The sequence below is a fragment of the Hylobates moloch genome, unplaced genomic scaffold (genome assembly GCF_009828535.3).
Source record: "Hylobates moloch isolate HMO894 unplaced genomic scaffold, HMol_V3 SCAFFOLD_6, whole genome shotgun sequence".
Taxonomy (NCBI): domain Eukaryota; kingdom Metazoa; phylum Chordata; class Mammalia; order Primates; family Hylobatidae; genus Hylobates; species Hylobates moloch.
The window spans coordinates 91,104,394-91,129,132 of record NW_026652281.1 but is presented as its reverse complement, the minus strand read 5'-3'; the positions used below and the strand labels follow the sequence as shown (position 1 = coordinate 91,129,132).

At 33.6% G+C, this 24,739-nt stretch overlaps 1 protein-coding gene across 1 annotated transcript in view; it reads right to left on the bottom strand.

The window, feature by feature from the left end:
* The window catches only part of LPCAT2 (lysophosphatidylcholine acyltransferase 2), a 73,992-nt gene that overhangs the window by 39,101 nt on the left and 10,152 nt on the right, over window positions 1–24,739 (bottom strand). Inside the window, exons 2-8 of the mRNA XM_032157370.2 lie at window positions 18,007–18,146; window positions 16,045–16,262; window positions 14,675–14,787; window positions 12,644–12,704; window positions 11,739–11,797; window positions 10,175–10,209; window positions 7,002–7,056 (exon numbers count right to left, since the gene is read on the bottom strand). Of these exons, the coding sequence (XP_032013261.1) occupies window positions 7,002–7,056; window positions 10,175–10,209; window positions 11,739–11,797; window positions 12,644–12,704; window positions 14,675–14,787; window positions 16,045–16,262; window positions 18,007–18,146 (681 nt within the window). The remainder of the gene's footprint in view (window positions 1–7,001; window positions 7,057–10,174; window positions 10,210–11,738; window positions 11,798–12,643; window positions 12,705–14,674; window positions 14,788–16,044; window positions 16,263–18,006; window positions 18,147–24,739) is intronic.

The window sequence follows — 24,739 nt, the reverse complement described above, 5'->3', positions numbered from 1 at the left end:
AACCAGGCATCATGCTAGGTGTTTTACATACATTATTTTATTTCATTAATTTTTCCCCCATAGTAGGTGCTCAGGCACTGCACTAAGCCCTAAAAACATGACAGCAAAGTCCCTGCCCTCAAGAAGCTCTCCATTCAGTAGGGTAGAAATTTATGAAACAGTGAGCTAAATCCACCAATAAGAGTTACCATCCATTAAACATCTACTGTGTGCTGGGTATTTTGTATTAGGGGCTTTATATGATTAACTCTCTAAACAATTCCTTGAGGTAAATCCTACCACTTCCATTTGATAAATAAAGAAGGCAACTAGAAGTAATTAAAAATACCATTTTTTTTTTCCAAATGGACCTGTTTTCAAGTCTTGTCAATCATATTAAGAAACCTGTAAGCATTGGTATCTCAGAGGTGACATTTAAGCAAGGGAATGACATGACCAGGTCCAAGTTTTTGAGTGGTAACTTCAGCAGTAAGGACTGTATGCACCAAAGAAGAGAGTAAGAGCAGGGAGAATGTCTGGAAGCAGCTGCAATCATGGGAGAGATAATAAGACCTTGAGAAGAGGGAGTGAGGATATGGAGGATGGCATGGATGCAAGTTGTATTTTTAAGATAAAATGTATGGAATTATAGAATAATGTGCTATAGGACATTTTTACTTTTCACATTTATCTGATTATTTCCTCTCTAAGGAGGCAGCTGCAAGCTGCAGAAAGAGTTCTTGGACTAGGTTGCTGCTTGAGATCTGCCGTGTGATCCTGGAAAAGTCATTTAGCCTTTATGAGCCTCAGTGCCCTCTCCTGTCAAATGAAAAAATTTAACTACATGATCTCTGAAGTCCTTCCCATTGGAATTCTGTGTGTGGCTATTTTGCATAGTTGTTTTTAAGATGGAAAAATAAACTAAGCCACCAGAGGTCCCCACATCCTTATATACCTAGAATAACTATCTTTGCAAAGAAATATTTCTAAAAATTCCCTGCGTCCTGATCTAGTAAAATTTCTTGTATTTGCTTAGTATAAAATCCAAGAAAAAAAACAGTAAGTTGAAATTAATGTTCATAAAATCTCTAACAAAACAGTGTAAGAAATTAAAAATTTTAATTGCCATATAATTCTTCATTTTTTAAAAAAGCTAAACAACCATTTGTAATACACTTGATTTGTAGGTCATAAAAGTACATACTGAAAACCTTGAAAAATAAATTGCCACCACACTGTTAACCAAACATAATACAATGAAATACAGGTTTGGTTTTATATTAGTGCAGGTAGTATTTTTCATAAAATGATTTTTAATAACTCTCATATTGGTGTGACATCTTATTCTTAAGGAATAAAGTTCCACTGAGAGTACAAAATAATTAAAATCCTAAATTTGACACCCATGGGCCTTGGAGGCCCCATTCCTCCTAAGAAGCAATTCAATGGAAATTCTAATAAAAAGTCACCTCTCCTAGGATAAGACCTTGCCCTCTATATCACATTTCCATTTTGTACACTCATTCAAGGCTCACAGTATGAATGTACCCTTTATTTGGAAAGGAAAATCAATCGAAGAGAGGGTAACATGATTGCCACTATCTTTTATGGTTCCCAACACACATCTATATACCCCAATGACTTCAAGCCCCTAAGTTTTCCTTTCTAACTTCATCTTCTCTCAGTATCCTCAGTACTCACGTTGATGACTCACTTGACATCTTGGCCACAGATATTCTTCTAGACTCTACCTTTGCCATGGAAACAAACTTATGACTCTAATCTCTGCTAAGTTCTTCAATCAGTTTCCCCTCATTATCCATTAGTGTTTATTTCTCCCCTAATCTGGTCTTGCATAGACCACGACAACCTAATGGTCACATCTGGATCAATCATCCCTCTTTATCCACTCCCTCTGGCAACATCTCCCTGCCTATCTACACTGGACTTGGGAGTCAGATAATTCTGTATTACCTGTTACTTAGAATCTTTCACTTCTGCCATGCCCACAGTGCCAATCACACACCCTCAGCCACCTCTCCTGATCTTGCCTTCATATTCCTGTTAAGGACCACTGAGAGATGCTAAAAATGTTACATATGCTCCATGCTTTTCAAGTTGCAATTCCACTTTTACCTCACTCTTGTGAGGTACAAATGGTACTTCACTTTCAACTTTATAAAGAAGACAGCTTATGTGAACTTATTCCCTTCTATTGCACCTGAAACTGGCTTCACAGCTCCACTCCCCTCTCCTTTCAAATACAGTATTCTCTGTACCTTCCCCATACTTAACTTTACACCATCCTGTCCCAGATGAGGAGGAGACTAAGCGACATGTTTCTCAGGTTAACATCTCATTTGTGCTTTTGGTCCCAGAGTCCCCAACTTCCTCTTGGTCCTTAAATTGCATACAAGCAATATACAAAATTCTTCAGCCTACTATTTAAGACATCCATCAACCAAAGCCAGTCACGTACATAGATTCTCAGTATCACTAAAGCTAGTTTATTCATTTTTCTTGACTATATCAAGCACATTCCTTTCTACTAAAAAAATGATGAGGAAGATTGAGGAATTATGACACTATAATCAATCTTTTATTTTTTCCTTGTAACAGAAAAGAATTTTAAAAGGACAATCTTAACAAATATGCAGTTCTAGTTCTTTCTATAGTTCTTCTTTTAAATCTTCAAAGAGAAAAAATGCAAAAGAAGGAAGATATTTTTAAACAATGCTTGCTGCTTCCTTCCCAAAAGAATAGAAACATCTAGATGAGACAGAAAGGAAAAGTTAGTGCTTATTGAACACTTACTATGTGCCAGCACATAAGTAACCTTATTACTCCTCAAAACTCTATAAATTAGGTGTTATTATCCCCATTTTTGTCAGTGAGAATGCAGGCTTAGAAAGGTTTAATTTTCTCAAGTACATACAGGTAAGTAGTAACAGGATTAGAACAAAAACTCTAGTTAATACCCTTTTTATTTCTCTATTAGTATTCACAAATTCCAGAATTTTACCAAGTTCCAGAAGAAATTAGCTTTGTTAGAACAAGTACATATGTAGGGGGTGTGTGTGTGTGTGTGTGTGTGTGTGTGTGTGTCTGTAGTTGTGTGATTGAGGTTTTCTAAAAGGCTCATTTTAGATTAAAAACTACAAATAATTGTAGTGCATTTGGATACATAAATAAACTATATAAATGTCTTTGAATCTTCCCTAAGCAATTAGCTCTCTAAAGATCTTAAAAGTGATATATACATGTAGCTGTTGATGATAATACCATTACTAATTGCAATCTTTCCCTAAATCAGAAATTCTTTTTAAATAAAAAAAACAAACCTTTCTACTACTTTAAGAAAATGAAATGGCCACCACAGAGTATTTTAGGCCCAATGCTAGCCACTATAAGCTCACTATAAGTTTTTAAAGGAATTTTCCTAAAGAAAATACAGTAGTCTCCCTTATCTGGGATTTTGCTTTCTGTGGTTTCAGTTACCAACAGTCAACCATGGTCCAAACACATTATATGAAAAGTTCTGGAAATAAACAATTCATAAGTTTAAATTGCATGCCATTCTGAGTAGGGTGATAAAATTACATGCCATCCTGCTCTACCCTTTCTTCATCACAAGGAGAAGAGGGATGAATATAGTACAATGAGATGTTGACAGAGAGAGAGAGAGAGAGAGAGAGACCACATTCACATTCAACTGTTATCTATATTGTTACAACTGTTCTATTTTATTATTAGTTATCACTGTTAATCTCTTATTGTGCCTATTTTATAAATTACATTTTATCAGAGGTATGTATATTTAGGAAAAAAGTTAGTATATATAGGGTTTGGTATTTCTTGCAGTTTCAGGCATTCACTGGGGGTCTTGGAACATATCCCCTACAGATAAGGGGGGACTTATTATATGTCTAATATGCCCACTACAGACAATTTTTATTTATCTATAATATATACCAGATAGCTTCTAAAGTCAACATGCTTTGAATACAAACTGAGATATAGCCTATGAAGGAAAATGACTGCACAGTCAGTGTAAATGGCTTGTTTCCATTCATAAACTAGCTGCGGCCCACTTAGTGCTTTATAGTGTGACTTAGCATGTATTCTCTCTCATGAGATAAACTAGCAGACTCTTAATTCATGTCACATTTTGCAATGTTTCCTACTAGCTATTTTATTCCCTATGCCCTAAGCCATATCCTTATAAAGGTATACTTGTGAAGCAGCTGGTTAATAAAAGTATGACTAAAAGATACTTTAAGAACACCCATTATGCCACATTACAATTCAAAGAATAACTTTTAGTAGATCCATTCTGTAGACAGACGTCTTCATCATTGTTCAAGGATGCCAGAAGAACAATTACACAGGACATGAGGTTTAGAACTAACTATATTTTTAAGATCCAAGAGTCGAGAAAATAATAGCCTTTTCAAAAATACTGTATGTCTCTATGTTGGGAAGCAGAGAGGGCTGGGAAAAGGTGGTAAGAAAATATTCCTAAATATTAGATTCATTATATCTTAGATATCTAATGATTTTGTTAACTAAAGTGTTTGGTAGTCATCATTACTGAGGGGAGACTTGTGAAACTAAAGGATATGGCAGTCAACATATCTGGGTGTCATGTGACTCACAAAAGCAAGACTAAAACGGCACTTTAATAATTCATTCAAAGTTCATTTGAAAAACCATAAAATTAATATCATATTCTTGAATAATATATCCTGAATTAGGTTTACCTAATATTCAAGAAGTTCTAAAAACATGTTTAAAATAAGATAGTAACAAGGATTTCCATCAATTTTAAAGAAAAAGAAAAAAGGGGGTTACTTGAGAACAACCAAGACAATTGAAACTGGAGCAACTAAATGTACTGAGACCACAAACCAATCTCAAGCTGGGCCTCGGCAGACATAGTGGAAAAGCTGGAGCCTCAGACATGGCCCAGCTCTTACAGAGCTTCAAGCCAGGGTGTGGTATACTCAGTGCCTGAAGGGCTGCTGGGATACATCTTCAGTTAAATCCAACAGTGAGTATTAAAATATTAAAATATCATAAAGTATTTAGGAGTCACCTGGGTGAAAGGGGGAGTCATAAATTTAAAGTAAACATAACTAAAATAAGAATATCTGTACTAAATTTGAAGTCCACAAATTCTCATCCTCTTGTTCTGCACTACAATTCTAATTCATCAAATCTCTGTCGATGCAGTTATTTTCAAGCAGCTGAAAGTCATTTTATTTGTGAAGTTACGGAACAAAGAATACATTGTTTTCTTTGCCAGAAAAATATGATCCAAACAGGTCTCAGAACTGGCTGGAGAATGCAAATATTGTAATTTTTTAAAAAGACAGAAAGAAAGAAAAAAAAGAAAGCCATGACACAGAAAGGAAATGTGGTAATAATGGTCATGACAAAAAAAAAAAAAAAAAAAAAGAGGAATCTGAATACCTCTGTTGTAATGCAGTTTGACCACTGACATGCTACGGCAAAAAAGACAGCTTTGTGTACATTTCTACATGTGTTGCTAGATCTTGTTTTAGCTACAGAGGAGTACATTGAGAGGAAGAGACAATATCTTGCAGAGAAGATAGCATGGCTTTTTTAAAGTATGAGTTTTCTTGTTTTTTTAGAAAAGTGAAACAGGCCTAGACTACCTGAGCAGCTATTAAAGAAGCAAGAGCAGTGCTCAGAGTATTTAGAAATATTATGACATAAGGTTTCCTGAAGTGTATTCTATAGAACACTGGCTCTGGGAGATATTCAGAGAAAAAGGTTCTGTAAGTCAGACATTTCAAAGGCACTGAGTAGTCTTGAGAAAAAAAAAAATTCATTTTGTTTACCTTGATACTTCCTAACATTATTAAATTAGTTTTTGTTCCTCAGGAACCTCTAAGAAAAACCCAAGAACAAGTGTGGGTTTTCTTTTTTTTTTTTTCTTTGGCCACAGTGAGAGATACTGAACTGGTTTTAAAAGTGGGGGTGTGTGAAATATAATTAATAAACAGATATTTTCAAGACAGGCAGAAAAATGCAAATCTCAAGAAAATTTCACTAAACTCATTCTGAAATGTAATTTGCCCTCCTAAATCATTTGGTATTACCAACAATCTCTAAATGGCCAAATCACTAAGCTATCCAACAACGCAAAATAGTATTCTTGTGAATTAAATTCCACAGTCCTGTCACTTAGGCACTAGACCCCACTCAGAACTCTGCATGACACAAGCAAACTTAAGGTTTTCATTACACAATCCATGGATGCAATTAGAAAATCTAGGAGACCCATTATCAAACCGTCTCTCTTCAGAGACTACCTGAGGGTACTGCAAAAACCGACTAGATTCTGAATTCAGGGGTCTATTCTACATCATATCTAGAAACTAAGAACAGCTCTGGAACCAACCTTTAGAGACTTAAAAACCCGGTCGAAATTTTCAGAATACTGTAATAACTCCCCTCTCACTACCTGCCACTGTAATTCAAACCAAAAGACTGTCCTGTGAATGATGGTATGTGCTGCCTCCCAGATAGAATTTCCTTGGGCTTTTCGTGTGCAGGGTGATTTCACAGTGAAAGCTTCTGACCTCTATGTCTCTCCCCTAGACCCCAAGTAGCATCTCTTAGCTTTCACAAAACATTTTCTTTAAGGAGGTGTGGGGCTCTATCAGCTATCGTCAGTTCCTTTTGTCAGGATGTGAAAATATATCATTCAATTTGGCAGAGGTCAACATTAAAGGAGTAAAAAGATGAGAGCAAGGTGATGCCCCTCTGGCCAGCCAGGGTGGTTACATGTTTCAAGTTCCCAGAATCTAGAGGTGTTTTCTAACATGATTTCAAGGGCTAAATCTGACAGCCTAGGTTTATATACACAATTTGTAAAACACCAGGGTTTATGTTATGGGTGATGGACCTTTATATCTGGTCTCTCTAGACTAGAAGTTCAAAATCAAAGGAAAGGCCAAATCTCAAGTTCCAAGGCTACATTTTGAATGACTTACCTCAATTTCTACCTTTGTGAAGAGCTGGCAGAAAGTAAGCATACAAAGCTGAATGCTGAAGAGAAAAAAGAAAAGTCTATCTTTATACAGTAATGCAAGTACCATCTTATATTATTCAACAATCATTTCTTTATACACAAATACCCCCACATCACACTTCATATATATTTTGCCTTTATAAATGCTACACTGCAGCTATAACACTTTTTGGGCCTACACAACTATTCTTTTTTTTTTTTTTGAGACAGGGTCTTACTCTGTCACTCAGTCTGGAGTACAGTGGCATAATCACAGCTTACTGCAGCCTCAACTTCCTAGGCTCAGGTGATCCTCCCACCTCAGCCTCCCAAGTAGCTGAGACTACAGGTGTGAGCCACTGTGCCCGGCTTAGACAAGTATTCTTGACAATTATTATTCAAAAGTTAAATCATCAAATGAATACCAAATATGTATTTGAGTCAGAGCCTCAGCTCAACAGACTAAATCACAAATTTGAAGTTTCCTTGACAACACAGACTCAAAGGCCCAAGTCCCTAGAGAAACTACCCAAGGCCACATTTTAAGGTACGTAAATGTGTTTATAAAACTCCTAGGTAGATCATTACATTTCTGAACTCTTTTTTGACATTAAAAAAAATCAATGGGCCTTTCCTTAAAAGCGGAAGCTTTATCAAAATTGTCCCAGTTATTAATAAATGTTTTAGTTATGAGGAAATCTGAAAAGCTGCAAATTTCATCGTAAAGGCAGGCAAAGGCTGTCTTTAAAGCAGTTAAGCAACCCTCTCAAAGATAATGTTTGAAATAGTTGTTTCTACTTATAGTGTTCCAGTACATATTTAGACTCTCTGGATAAGATTTCTACTGGATTTTTAGTTTAGTCACATTAGACAATTGACCCAGAAATCAGCAGAATGGATCAAACTACACATTTAAGAAAAGAACCAACCAATCTCTTTTCACTGTTAAGAAATTAAAACATAATTTATCTGTAAAAGTTACCTGAGGGGACTTACTTAAGGAATTTAGGAGCTTAAGAATTTAGTTAAAAGAAAGAATTTAGAAAGTAGATATATCACTTTCATAATTAATTATAAATTGTTAATGTGTCAGTTCACAAATCTTCCATTTGAAAGAAAAAAATCTCTTACTATCTATAAACTCTAAAGTCAATCCACACTATCTAGCATAAGTTGTTTTTAATTATTTAAATGGAGGTGTGGAATTCAATTACTTGAATAGATGCATTCTATTCTGAAAATTCTGAATACTGTAAAAAAAATGAAACCACACATAAAATCTTATTTAACCTGTCTTGTCCACCCTACAGACAGACCAAATACTTCTTAGACTGATACAAAACTTCTCTAAGTTTGTTCCAAGTCTCCTTTTCCTTGGGATATTCGTTTTGGTATAAAATCTGTTTCTTAGAATCCGTATCTAGAGTAACACTTTGAGCAAGGACAATTGAGAAAACAGATTTAGAAGTAACAGACACAGCGCTAATAATATTAAGTAGATGAGAAGAGAAAAGTGGACGTGAGATTTGCAATAGATAGGTGCAATATGGCATTTGAACAAAACAAAGCTGTGCCTTTTAAAGATTTTGTGTTTGTTTAAAAGTCCTGAAAAATTTTTGACTCTCAAAATATTTTTTCTCCCTTTCATTCCTGAATTCTTTCTCCTAATTTCCTTTTCCTCTTCTCACATACTTTTCAGTTGAGAAGGCTAGATTAACTAAACCCGTCTATTATATTTTCTATCCCCAGTTCCTCTTCCAGAAAAGCTTTCTCCTATTTGATCACCACATTAACCTGGACTGCTGGGCAACCAAAAAAAGTCCTATTGGCCACATCACTATCTCTGTAAGGAACTTAACCTGTAAAGGCCCAAAGGATGGCACACCTCAGGAAGTGGAAGTATGCTACGCATCCATTGTTAAGGCACTTCGTTTTCCCAAATACTTTCATACTACCTGTTTCTCCCAATTCTCCCATTTCTAAAAGCAATCAGGAATTCAAAATAAGTAATGGCATGAAACATGTATTTTAGTCAAATGAATAAATTGATTTCTTGGTAAGTGAAAGATAATATGCTGTTTAGATATCCTTTACAATTTATGTTCTCTACTTTTGGTGTTATTTGCTTATCTTCAATGATCAAGGACTGAAGCATAACAAGAATATAAGTGTTTCATATGCGTTAATATTTATTCTACTGTCCCATCAGTTACCTATTCTGATTTAAATTTATTATTTCAAAGCAATGTATATATACACAAAATGGAGAAATTATGCAGTTTTGATTTCAGAAGTTGGTTGGATTACACTGAAGTTATCTAAAAATCCTACAATGTGCTTAAGGCAACTGATGATTTCCTTAAATATTTCCAATTGATTGTCATCTATCCATCAACAATGTTATCTGAGCTTTGTGCTTAACAATATGAAAACTGGGTAAGACCCTAAGGGAAGTCTTCAAATTCGGGTGTTTCATATGGTTCTCAGCAAAATTTAAACAGGTTCAGACTTATTCAGAGGGAACTAAACAAACGATCTTGAGATAAACCAAGTTTCTACATGTTCTGTTCTTTTTAAAGGCCTACTTCACATCAGCTTGCTTAATAATGAAACTGTATTGCTCTTCTCTCTTAAGTAAAGTGCTTATAGAAACTGCTGATTCCAATGCTTTTCAAATCCAAGAGCAGAACTGAAATCTTGGTTAGCTATTTTTTCAACTCATATCAGACACATCATAGCTATTTCAGACCATAGGACTAAATTTTTCTGAATGGCTTAAAGCAACATAGTAAGTAAGGATAGAGACACTAGATAATGCCAAATCTGCAATGGAAATAAAACTACAAAAGTAAAGCTAACTATGATGCAAACTAGGTCACTTACGAACTGGCAGACAAACACTTGAGACCCATTTGGATGGGACAGATGACTAGAATTTTGCACACAGGAGACTCCAGGGGTTAGTGGTCAAGATAGTGATGCTCTCTACGGAGACTTATCAGTTATAAGACTTAGGGCTCTGATCAGAAATCTTTATGCTTTTAAATATAACAATATTTTTAAAATAATACTTTTTTAAAGAATGAATAAATGATCTTTCTTTTTCTTCACTAAAATAGAATTTATATAAACTAATAATAGACATAAGTGACTTACAATGTATATCCTTGCCATGTCCAGGTCACAGTATCCTATAATAACAAAATTATTTTAGCTGTTAGTCTGGAGGAAAAATACTAAATAAAATAAAGATCTTATATTAATATGGGGATTCATGTATTGTTTCTGAAATTAAAAGCAACATTTTGATAAGTAAAATAAATACATTATTGTTAAAGAACAGTGAACTGCCATGAATTCTTGGATTACATATCTACATAGCAAAGATCTTCCTAATGTCAACAACTTTTGATGAAATGACTTGTTCTAATTTTTTAAAAACTATTTTACATGCTTAGCCACTTTTCTCCTAATATGAACATATCTGGATAATTAATTTGCCTACAAAAAACTCAGAATAGATCAGTTTTCCAAAAAAAAGCTTATTTGGGGGAAAATAAAATAATATGAACATACAATAAACTCAAACCTATAGGCAGAAGTACAACGAATAAAAGTTTGATAGATTTTAATTCTTTTTTTAACCATAGATGTCCAAGGTTGAAAAACCAGCCTCTAAATAGAAAACTGATTTGATGAATAACCCTTAATCTTAAATAGTAGAGATAACTAATAATTATATCCTGGCTTTTAATATAAATTTTCTAGTACAGAAAGTTCCTCTCAGAACAAAAACATTCCCTCAAAAATCTTTCTTTAGGAAAATGGTGGTACAATCAATATCTAGAGGACAACAATGTACCCAACTGGAACAGAAGAGACTACTTCCTTCTGGACTTTATATACGATGTTAAGTTAGGCCAGGTGCAGTGGCTCATGCCTGTAATCCCAGCACTTTGGGAGGCCAAGACAGGTGGATCACTTGAGGTCAGGAGTTCAGGACCGGCCTGGCCAACATGCTGTCTCTATTAAAAATTCAAAAATTAGCTGGGCATGGTGGCACATGCCTGTAATCCCCACTACTGGGGAGGCTGAGAAAGGAGAGAGAATCACTTGAACCCAGGAAGTGGAGGTTGTAGTGAGCCAAGATCGCACCATTGTACTCCAGCCTCGATGACAGAGCAAGACTCTGTCTAAAAAAAAAAAAAAAAAAGACGTTAAGTTTTCTCAGGTATTTTCTTATTTAGTTAAGCTACTTACTACCAAGGCTCACACAATTAGTAAGTACTGAGGCAGTAATGAAAGACCAAGCCTCTTTAATATTTATCCTGCTATTTCAATACTTCTTCACTAGTAATGACCACTGAATCAAGAAAAATTTCCTTCTAGAGTTAATGAAAATCACAAATTTTTAACTATTCATTCTAATGAGACCCTAATCTGGGAATTAATGACACCAACATGGTGACAACAGAGTAGAGGCTAAGAAAATATCTTCCTGAAGTTCAGTAATAGCAAAATAATCTTTAATATTGGTATCAATGGATATGTGCCTATCTTGCAAAATTTTAAAAACTAGATGTGGCGAGCAGAATGAGCTTTCCCATTTGCTTCCACCATTTATCTGTTCAAAACCTTATTTATATATTAAAAGGGGTTCCAGAGAATCTGTGCTACTTGGAATATTGAAATTCTTCCTGTGGTAAAATATTGTGCTTACCAGCTTGTTTGGGTATCTGAGGAGGATTGGCTGCACTGGAACTCCTGGAATGAAGGCTCCTGCAACCACATTGAAACTTTATAATGTGTTTTTATGTGAATAAAAGTTTTATGATAAAGAGAAAATTAATAAATAGTATAAATAGACTGAATATTGTAAGAGTATGTGTAACAGAAGTCATTTGCTAAATGTTGGTAAATGCCTAGTGCTTACCAAAATGCGGGATTTTTTTTGAATTAAGAACTACTGAAGCAAAATATTAAATGCTGTGCCTATGCCACTTAAAATATTTGTTTATTCATTGATTTATTTCTCCACTTTTTTTCATTTTCCAAGTGTTAATATTCAACAGAATTGTTTTAAGTAATGATAAAATCAAGACAAAGAACAAATAAGAAGAAAAGCTACACGAAACCAAATGCTTGAAGCAAGAACTACCACACTTGCTAGAAGTGAGTCATAACTTTGCTGCTGAGCATTCTAGCAGCTAATACAAAAACATTTTAAAGTATTACAAATTATAATGAAAACTGCATTTACTGACTTCTAATGTTAAAAAAGAAGTGAACCTTAGAAAGCATCTGAAGACATTATAATGATAATGAGATAGGTTTTCTACTTGATGACATAGAACCTTACGTGTCTGTGAGGGTTCCCAAACACACACACAGCCACACATCCTAAGCGCACATGCATGGAGTGGACACTCCAAGGGGAGAGGAATTATGACACCAAAAGAGAAAGCAAAGCAGTAAGTTCTATGGATCCGCAACGTTAAAAAGTTGCTATCAGAAAAGAAAAAAATGCTCAGAGCAAGCTAAAGAGTTATTTTGTGTATTTCTGTAAAATCATTTGTGAAATCTCACATATTACTTTGTTAGAATACATAATTTAATTTTTCTCACCTGGTTTAAAAGTAATCAAACAGGAACGATTAGTACAGGTACCTTCTGGGAAAACTAGTATCTTGGGAAAAAAGGAATAGATTTAATATTTCAATCTAATTAATAAATTACCTATTTACTCGCTTTCTTATGACTTCACAAACAGCTGCCAATGCTTAAAAAACAAAAACAAACTAAAAGGCTAACACTTGATTCTAATGAAAGCTACTATCAGATTATTCAATTTTCTTGTAAAGAAAGTGTTGTCTATTAATTTAATTAGAAAATGGATTTAAGCTTTGAATAAAGAATATACTTAACAAATGTCTCTTAATGATAAAACTAATGATCTGAATAAACTTAAAAGATGTAGAGCATAATTCATGGTCAAAGGGTGCATTAGGCTACATTAAATTCTTTCTTCTGCTATATATCCTTAACCAAGTAATTTCCAACTTTGTTTCAGTTTTCCCATTAATATTTACTCCCACAACATATAGTTCAGGCATGTCTTGAGGGCAAAGGAAAAAAGATATGTGTACAATGTGCTTTATGTTTACTTGAATTAGTTGACATATGGAATACAACTTAATATCTTTTTTTCTTTTTGAGGCACTGTTTTTAGCTTTTAACATATTTCTTCACGTTTTCAAAGTAAAAAATATGCAGTATGTTAGTTTCCCCATTAAGTAAAATAGCAACTTAATTTTCTGATGCTTTTAAAATTTAGCCATGAATAAATTGCTAAGTGAATAAAATAAAATAAAGTAAAATCCTGCACTCACAGCAGTTAGCAAAGTGTTTTTATGATAATTAGATAGGGAAAATATTATTGGGCTACATTGCCACAATAACAGGTTATTTATAAAATAAAAATTATGAATAGATAAAATTCCATTCTCCAGTTTAAAAGTGGATTTCCTATGACAACGGGATACAATATCAAATATACTTTATTCAGTGAAAATTCAACAACTAAACTACTAACAATTAATGGATGTACAGTGAATCGTAAAATCTCAGAGCTGGAAGGGCCATTAAAAGTCACCTAGTAGATCTAATGCTTGATTTCTTTCTACAATAGTGGTAGTTCAGCCAATGCCTGAAAATTCTAGAAAAGGATTCCACATCAGACCATTCCACTTCTGGACAGAAAGTTGTTCCTCAAGATGAGCAAAATGAGCTGAAATTTATCTATTTGTTATCTTCCACCTACCAGTCCTAGATATATTCTTTGGATCCACAGAGAAAAATCAAACCCTACTCCCAATGCCACCTATTCTCAGTCCTGTTTTTAATCATTCCTTACATGCTTTGGTTTCTAAAACAACCCGTTTGGTCACATACTTTCTCTTGGACCTTAACATCTTCATGCCATCATGTGTGGCCAGATAACTGTAGGACTATTAGTCTGCTAGAGATGAGTTGTTTTCAACTGGGCAAAGATAAAGGGGTGCCTATTAAAATCACCCTTGGCTTATTTTGCAGTAAATGTTACCCCTCCACCCCCGCATTCCAGGGAAGGGGGTGGTGAGATGGTAATGTTTGAAAAAAAGTTCTACAGGTGATTTTGATATGCCCCTTGAACTGAAAAGCACTATCTAAATATACTTCAGGTGAGATTAAAGATCTTAATCACTTACCCACCACAATATTGAGTATAACTGAGCTTATATAATTAAGCTTATAAAATATGAAATAGGAGATACTTTAGTATAATGGTAATAGATACTAAGGAATCTCCTATCTCATCTTTAAAGTGGTAATTAAATTTAGAGTTAGAGAATCAAATTTTTATAACACAAAGAGAAAATTGGTTCAAAGAGTTTGGAGAATAAAAAAGAATAATACATTTAATTCCATGGAGTATCTCATGGGGAAGAGGACTTCTTAATACTTGCTACTGTATTTATTCTGCACCTATTATGCTTAAGATACCTAGTATAGGTGTCCACAGATATTGCTATCTGTGGATTCAAATGAGTAAGTCTACCTATATACAATTAATAAACTCCCAATATATTTAAATTATTAACATCTACCATGTTTTACCTGGGGCCATTCTCCTGCTGATGTTGTTCGCTTTATTATTTCATTTATTGTGTTTTTTCGGGAATCCGGATCTACACGGGACACCAAAACTGGTTGCACAGCCCGTAACAGTCCTTTAAAACAAATGAAAAGTCACAGGCAAGACATTTTTTGGCTAAAGCAACCACAGCAATAATACTAGATATATAACACATTGTATGGAAAATTTAAATGAGTAAATCAAAGAGAACAATTAAAAAACAATTTATTAGAACTTAGCTTCTAATTTTGAAAGAAGTGGATATTTACAACTAAAAACATTTCATTTATTTAACAGAAGTAAGCAGCAAAAATACAAAAGGAAGCAAATGTAATTTTCTCCCTAAAGGTCTCCTAAAGGTCTTCTTCCTCAACTGACATTAAACCTTTGGAATATGCTACAAGATTATTGTTTCATTTTAGGAATACCTTGAAAACTGATTACGTGAATTCATAGTACACATAAGTAGGAGTAACCATTACTAATAATACTGCAATTTTCAGCAGAACATTTTTTTAAAATAGCTTCCTAACACAAAAAAAATCAACTTCAATTTACCAAAAACCTATTGCTACACAATTTTTCAGGAAAAAGCCATATTACACAAAGCATGGTAGTTACATTAAAAAAAAAAAAAGTGTCTTAGCTGAATGACAAAGCTGCAAGAACTACTATTACTTCTCCAGAGCACTGAGACAACATCAGGGAACTTTCACACTCTCTCATCATCTGATGTTTGCAATAACCTTGGGACAACAGGGAGTAGTTACTTGGAGACAATTCTTGAGGGAGACCAAAGCATCTGGTAGGAAAAACATTTCACTTGCGTCATTATTTTTTATGGCAGGAAGTACCTATTGTTCCACATCATAATTTTCAAAGAGCTACACATAGGTCCCTCATGGAGATTTGGGGGGCAATAATGAAGAAAACAGAGTGAGGAGAAATCACTTAACTGAATTTAGCAGCCTAATATCCTGAAGATAAATTCATGAAACAGCATATAGCTGTGTTTTCATAGATCCTCTCAAATCAAACATGGGTTAAATTCTCTCAAATCAAGCATGGGTAGTATCTGAAAACTAGTCTTTCTGGCTATATATAAGAACAGAAAGACATAATGGTATAGTGATAAAAGTTTCAAAGAGTTATGAAGCTACAAAAGGGAAGTCTCTAATCTTTTTTCATAAATATACTATTTCCATGTAGTAACTTATTACAATAAAGTAAATATGTTTGAAATGTTTATTTTAAACTTTTTAAAAAGGTTATCAATAAACTATATATGATTATTTTAATTTAAAGCATGAGCATGAAAATATTTTATCTACGCTACCTTACAAGTACTTACTGCCAATCAGTGGGACTTGTGCATTCTCATTTCGAGATACTATAGAAGGTAACCCAGCTACAACACAGGCAATTCCATCAAAGAATGTTGAATGAGGGGCAGCAACAAAAACTGGTGCTTCCAAAGGACTTGCAATCTTTCCTTTTACAGCAACTATAAATCCCATTGAAAAGAACATAGCACGAGCCAGAAATTTCAAAGCTGTTTGAGTAATTTTCCTTTGAAAATATAGAAAAGACATAATTAGCTTTGTTAATTAAAGCTAGCAGCAGGGTTTTACTCTATAATACAATAAGAAAACCAAAATATGTCAGAGTATTTCATATGAAAATATGAGCTGAGGAGAATAATAGCTAACACTTCCATGGCGCTCTTTCTGCCAGGTGCCAGACACTATTCTAAATGCTTTATATATAGATTAATCTCTTTAATCCTCAGCCTAATCTTTTGACGTAGGTATCTTGAAATTATTACTCCCATTTTATAGATGAGAAAACTGAGGCACAGAGAAGTAATTCGCCCAAGGATATGTGTGGCTAAGAAACAGCTCCATCATTCTGAGACTATAAAGTGTTAAAAATGAATTTTCAACACACATCCCCTACTGAGATATCCAAATCAGCTTCTGATAACTATATTTATCCCATATTCTGAGCCATTAAACACTCCTATTTAACATGTTTAAAGAATGGCTCTAAGTCTGGTCCCACATAATAACTTCAGCACTACCTGTTTGAGAGGAGAAAGAGATTCTGGTTTAACTGACAAAAGTAAAACTTTCTTTTCTAACATTTATTATATCTATTGTCTGGATTACTTAGACTATTCCTTCTATCATCCTAGGTTTTCATAAGCCACTGACAACAAAAACCAAAGACGTAATCTGAAAAGAATTGGTGAGTTATAAAAACGTTCCTTGAAGCATTGTTTTATACTACACAACCTTGAGTTTAAAATAAAGGAGTATGATGTGCAAGAACTGAGATTTCTCTGGGGCATTGCCAGCATTGAATTCATTTCCACTTTGATAGTGACATTTGTTCACTGGAACATGAACTGAACAGCAAACTATGTATTTCTTTAAAAGTTTCTAGAACAGTCTTAAAATTTTTGGAGGATGCATTCACATTTGAGATTTAAATACAAAAATATCCTTGCATATAAAAATTTGGCAACAACTTCAAAGGGTTTGACAATGCCCTGAAACCCATCTACAGATTTGGAATTCACATGGAATCCATGGACTCCACATAAGAGGCTGCACTTTTAAGGCATACGGATCACAACAATTTGGTTCCGTTCAATAAGAATAAACTTTTACCAGTAGCTTTGTTAACTCATGATCAGTTTCTCCTCTATTACCATCTTAATTAGATAATGCCTGAAAAGCACTTCCATTCTGCCTCATGCTAATGTTTAAAATAACTAGACTATACTGGTTAATAATTGTTATTAATAATTGTTTTAATAGAAATTACTACTAAAGTAATTAATAAAAATAATATAACGAATTCACTTATGCCACTGCAGAAAGCTGTAGAGGGAGAAAAGCAAATGTGAAAACTGAGGAAGAGCAGAAGAGAGCAAGGTATTTTGTAGCTTCAGTGGTTTCAAGCATAGTAGTTGGGTATCTTTCCGAACTAGGGATGTATCACATTTGGCAATAACTCGGAAAACAAAATATTTTAACATTAGGAAATTATAACTTTTAGAAGATTATCATAATGTAGTTGGCATTTGGGCAGTAATTTCTACGCGTTTCATATAAGAAATAAAAATAAATTATTTATTATTGAGTAGGCAGATAAAACTGTAAAATTTATTATTGAGTAGGCAGATAAAATAGTCTTACCTAACAGCAGTTAGATCACTGACTAAACTATGATGAACTCTTCTTATATTGATTTAATATATCTTAATTTAATATTATGTCCTAATATTTTGGACAAAATTATTTCTTACCTCCTCCAACCAGTTACTGGGTGGGTCAGCTTTTCAGGACAGCATACTGTTGAAATTGCAGCAAATGGCCATGCAAGTAATAAAATTAACGCAACCAATAAGACACGAATTGGAAGCAGGATAATCCCAAGAAGGAAAATCTGAAAGTCAAAGTTGGTAAAAATAAATGAATGGACATTATTTTAATTCATAGCTATCAAACAGAAACATGTAATAGGAAAGTTTTATGGTGTTCATGCATTCAGCCAAGGATGAATTGACTACTAGCCTGTACCAGACAAGGATTTAAGCACAAAGAAAAATAACAAATTATATCTGACTTCACAAAGCCTACTGTGTAGCAAGAGAAACACTGAAGAAAACCGTAAGACAAATGATCTGCATACCCATGAAAGTGAATAGAGAATGCTAGGGGAACAAAGAAAAGGTGTATATGATTTAGCAGCCAGGAAAAGCTTCCTGGAGGAGTTGTAGCCTGAACAATCTTGCAGTAAGCAGGAGCTAGCAAGGTAAGAAGGGGAAATTGCTTTTTGAGAGCTTTAGGTAGAAGAATGAAGGCAAAAGAGTGTGAAGAAGTAAATACATTGTTTTATATACCTGCCAGAACTTTATAACTAATAACAATAAGGAGATAGATGAGAAAGTAAGAATAAATAATAAGAAGAAATGAAAAGTAAATGAAAAAGAATAGCAAATAATACATGGATGCTTACTATGTAATATAACAGCCATTCTAAGCACTTGGCATGTAGTAACTTATTTAGTTCTTACAACCTTAAGTTTCAAGTTTTACATACCAGAAAGGAGTAACACAGAGGGAGTTAAATTGCTTAAGATCCACAAGTGGTAGAACCAGGATTTGAACTTAGTTTGGTTATAAAGTTTGTGCTCTTAATTCTTTTACTGTACTGCCTTTTGAGTAAAATAGACTGTGCTTATGTATGACACATTGTCTCTTTTCTATAAGCTAATTATACTACTCAAATAGTAGCCTTTGTCTGTCTCTACTGGCCCTTATCTGATTCTGAGCACCATCAAATAATTTAGAAAAAATGCCAAAATATTCTAATTATCTGATCTTTAGAATATTAAATAGTAATACAAGGAAATGTACAGATCTAAAGTATACAATTCAATGAGCTTTGATAAATGTATACTCATGTAACCACCACCACAATTAAGACACAAAACATATTTACCACTCCCAGAAAGTCATCTTGTGCCTCTTCCAGTCAAACCCTATGTTCTTAGGAAACCAATGCTAGATTTCTAACGCCATAATTTAGTTTTATCTGTTCTTAAATGTCATATAAATGGAATCATACATCATGCATTCTTCTACTTTTTTTTTTTTTTTTTTTTTTCTTGAGACAGAGTCTCGCTCTGTCGCCCAGGCTGGAGTGCAGTGGCGCAGTCTCGGCTCACTGCAGGCTCTGCCTCCAGGGTTCACGCCATTCTCCTGCCTCAGCCTCTCCGAGTAGCTGGGACTACAGGCGCCCGCCACCGCGCCCGGCTAATTTTTTGTATTTTTAGTAGAGACGGGGTTTCACCGTGGTCTCGATCTCCTGACCTCGTGATTCACCCACCTCGGCCTCCCAAAGTGCTGGGATTACAAGCGTGAGCCACCGCGCCCGGCCGCATTCTTCTACTTAATACTTTTTATTCCATTATGTTTTTTCATACACCAGTAATTCATTCTTTTTAATTGCAGAGTATTATTTCACTATGTGACCATATGACAGTATGTTTATTGATTCTCCTACTGATGAACATTTGGGTTGTTTCCAGTTGTGGGCTATTATGAATAAAGCCACTATGAACATTCTTGTACAAGCCTTTATGTGAATATGTTTTAATTTCTCTTAAGTAAATATCTAGGAATGGAAATGCTGGCTCATAGATATTATTTAACTTTATAATAAACCACCAGTTTTCCAAAGATGTGTCATTTAAAAGTATCAGTGGAAATGTGTGAGAATTTCAGCTGCTGTACATCCTTGCCAGCATTTGGTTTGGTAGAGTTAAAAAAACTTTATTAAGGTACAATGTACATAAAAGAAAAAACATCTATTTTAATTTTATAGATTATGAGTTTTTCAAATGCATACCCCTATGCAATGACCACCACAATTAAGATATTTACATCATCTCAAAAAGTTTTCTTTTGCCCTTTGCAATTAATACACCCTCCCCAAACCTAAGCAACCACTGATAGGCTTTCTTTCACTGTAGTTCTACCTGCTCTAGATGTTCATATAAATAAAATCACTAGCATTTATTTACCCTTTTATATCTGGCTTAATCACTTCATATTTTTGAGAGTCAACCATATTGTCATATATATCAGTATTTACTCTTTTTAATTGGAGAGTACTATTCAACTGTATGAATATATCATGATCTATTTATTTACTTGTTCATGGACATTTGGCCTATTACAAGTTTTCAGCTATTATAGCTCATATGAACATTAATGTTCAAATCTCTGTGTGACCATACATTTTCATTTCACTGAAAATAAAATTATTGGGTCATAGGGCATGTTTAACTTTGTAAAATACTATAAAACTATTTTCCAAAGTGGCTTCACCAGTTTACATCCCCAGCAAGGTATGAGAGTTCCTGTTGCTCCACATCCTCACCAACATACGGTATGGTCAATTTTTTTATATTTAATTTTAGCCATTAAAGTGGGTATAAAAGGATATCTCATGTGGCTTTAATCCACATTTCCTTGATGAACAATAATGTTGAACACATTTTTCAAATACTTATTGGTCATTCCTTTAACTTCTAATATTAGTGTCTGTTCAAGTCTTTTTGGCCCATTTTTACTGGTTTGTTAGTCTTTTTCTTATCAGTTGGTAAGAGTTCCTTATATAAATGTATACAAGCCCTTTGTCAATATATGCATTGAAAATATTTACTTTCATTCTGTGGCTTTCTCACTTTCTTAATGGTGTCTTTTGATTAAAGTAATTTTAATTATGATGAAGTTTAATTTATTAATTTTAATTTTATGTTTAATTCTTTTCTGTGTCCTTCTGAAAAAATCTTTACCTCAAGGTCCTGAAGGTATTAATTTTTTTCTTCTAGAAGCTGTATGATTTTCACTTTTACATTTCAATCTATGGTCAACCTTAAATGACTTTTTTTGTGTGGTATGCAGTATGGATCAAGGTTCATTTTTAAGCATAAATTTATCCAGTTGTTGCAGCACCAAAAGACTTGACATTCCTCAATGAATTTTCTTGGTCACTTTGCAAAAAATCAATTGAATATTAATGTGTGGATTTTCTTTCTGTTGCATTGATCTGTTCATCTATACTTCTGTCAATACTCCGCTACCTCATTTACTACAGGTTTGAAGTAAGTCTTGAAATCAAGTAGTGTGTGTCCACCCATACATTCTTCTTCATCATTTTTCTGAAGGCTATTTTAGATACTCTGCATTTCCATGTAAGTTTTAGAATTGTCAGTTTCTACGCATACACAAAATCCTGTTAGGATTTTTACTGAGATTTCAAAATGAATCTACAGATCAATTTGGAGGAAATTGTCATCCTAATAATACTGATTCTTCTAATTCATAAACATAGTATATCTCTCTATGTAAGTCTTCATTAATTTCTCACAGCAATATTTTGTAGTTTTCAGTGTAGTGATCTTATTTGGTTTTTCCTAAGTATTTAATGTCGTTTTATTGCTGTTATAAATTAGATTACTTGATTTCATTTTGCAATTGTTTGCTCCTATAGTATATAAATGTAAGATTGACTTTAAGTTTTGATCTTTTATCCTATGACCTGGCCAAGTTCACTTATTAGTTCTAGTAGTTAGTTGTTCTGTTGATTCCTTAGGAAGTTCTTCATATACAGTCTATATCATTTGTGAATAGGACAGTTATACTTTTTCCATTCTAATCCATATGTCTTTAATTTCTTTTTCTTATCTTATTGCACTGGCTAGGATTCCTAGCATAATGTTGAACAGAAGTGGTGAACAAGATATTTGTCTTATTTCAAACCTTTGAGGAAACAGATTCAATATTTTACCACTGTGATATTAATTGTGGGTATTTTATAGATGCCCTGTATCTGATGGAGAGAGTTTCTCTTTATCCCTATTTTACTAAGAATTTTTTTTATCACTAGTGGGTACTGAATTTCGTCAGGTGAGTTAATGAAATTTCTGCATCTATTGAGATGATCACATGCATTTTATCATATGTTCTGCTTATATGGTGAATTACATTGAAATTGGAATTTTACATGTTAAATCAACCTTATATTCCTGATATAAGAAACTTGGAAGTGATATACACAGTATCATCCTTTCTATACAATGCCGTATTTGACCTGTTAATGTTTTGTTAAGAGTTCTTTTAGCTATGATCATGAGGAATATTGATCTATAATTTTCTTTTCTTATAATGTCTTTTTCAGATTTGATATCAAGGTAATGTTAGCCCCATAAAACTAGTTAGGTACTGTTCCACACTTCTCTACTTTCTGAAAGAGCTTGTGCGAGTGATTTTATTGTATTCTTAAAAGTCTGACAAAATTTACTAGTCAAATAATCTTGGTGAAACGTTTTATTTAAATGTATATGTGTGGATACAAAATAAATTCAAATTCCTTCATAGATAAAGGGCTATTCATATTTTCTAGTTCTTGTGTCTATTTTTGATACACTGGATTTTTGTCCATTTCATGTATGCTTCAAATTTACTGGCATAAAGTGGTTAATAATGTTCCCTTATTAGCCATTTAGCCTATAATGATATATGCTGTTTCATTCTTGATACTGGTAATTTGCATTTTCTTTCTTGTTTTCTTACCAGTCTTTGTAAGGATTTATCAATTCCATTAATCTATTCTATTAATCTATTAAACAAATGTTTGATTTTAATTTTCTATGTGGTTTGTTTTTGTATTTCACTGATTATTGCTCTTATCTTTATTATTTCCTTTCTTTGACTTTGTGTTTAATTTGTTCTTCTTCCAGCTTCTGAAGGTAAAAACTTAAATCATTACTTTTAAATCTTTCTTCTTTTCTATGTATTTAAATGTATTGGTTTAGTTGCAAGCACTGCTTTAACTGCATCCTACAATTTTGATACTTTGCATTTTGTTTACATTTAGTTTAAAACATTTTGTAATTTCACTTGTAATATATTTTTGACCCAAGGACTATTTTAAAGTATATAGCTTGATTTCTAAATATGTAGATTTTTATCAGATATATTTGTTATTGATTTCTAATATAATTTATTGTGTTCAGAGAACATGCTCTGTAATATTTCAAACTTTTGATATTTATTGAGATTTTTTTATGAACCAGCATTTGGTCTATGTCGGTAAGCATTAAATGTGTACTTGAAATTATATGCTGGTATTTTTGGACGTAGTGTTCCATAAATGTCAGTTCAGTAAAAGTGGTTACCGATGTTCAAATTTTCTATATTATTAATCTTTGGTTTGATTGTTCTGTCAATTACCAAGAAAAGTGTATTACCATCCTCAATTATGTTTTATTTATTTCCTTGTTTAGTTTTCTCAATTTTAGCTTCATGTTTTCAAAGTTCTGATATTAGGTACACAAACATTAAGTGCTGCTAAGTTTTCCCACTGACCTTTTAAAGAAATATTCCTCTTTATATCTGATATCATGACATGTATTGAAGTCTACTTTATCTGATATTAATACAGTCATATCAGCTTCTTACACTTACACTATTTCTACATTATCTTTTCTCCCTTCTTATCTTTGTATTTACATTTATAGTGCATGTATTGTGGATTAATGTATAGCTGGGTCTTATTCTTTTGTCTAGTCTGAAAATCTTTGCCTTTAAGTTAGAATGTTAATTAATGTATATTAAATGTAATTATTGATGTATTTGGGTATAAATCTACTGTTTTGCTATTTCTTTTCTACATATCCCATCAGTTTTATGTTTCTGTTTCTTCTTTTCTGTTTTCTTCCTTGAGTTCATGAAATTTTTCTTTAGTGATCCATTTAAATTTCTTTAATGGCTCTTTAGCTATACCTTCTTGTACTTTTAGTCAGCAGTTGGTCTGAAGATTACAATGTGTGCTTAGCATAAGACAATGTACTCAGATTTAATACTGTGCCACTTCACAGAAAGTGTAAGAAAAGTACAATTCCATCCCATACACCACCCTTTCAGTATTGTTATGTTTTACTCCTACATATATGTAAACCCAAGAAAATAATAATTTTTGTATTAAATGGTTACATTTTCTAGCTCTTTGATGAAATTAATATAAAGAAAAAAGTTTTATATCGCTCTTTCCATATTTACCATCTCCAGTGTTCTTCATTCTTTCCTGTAAATCCAAGTCTCAATCTGGTGTTATTTTCCTACAACCCAAAAAACTTTATTTATCATTTCTTTTTTTTTTTTTTTTTTGTGATGGAGTCTCGCTCTGTCGTCCAGGCTGGAGCGCAGTAGTGCAATCTTGGCCCACTGCAAGCTCTGCCTCCCAGGTTCACTTCATTCTCCTGCCTCAGCCTCCCGAGTAGCTGGGACTACAGGCACCCGCCACCATGCCCGACTAATTTTTTGTAATTTTTTTTTTTTAGTAGAGACGGGGTTTCACCATGTTAGCCAGGATGGTCTCAATCTCCTGATCTCGTGATCCACCCACCTTGGCCTCCCAAAGTGCTGAGATTACAGGCGTGAGCCACCGTGCCTGGCCTCTTTACC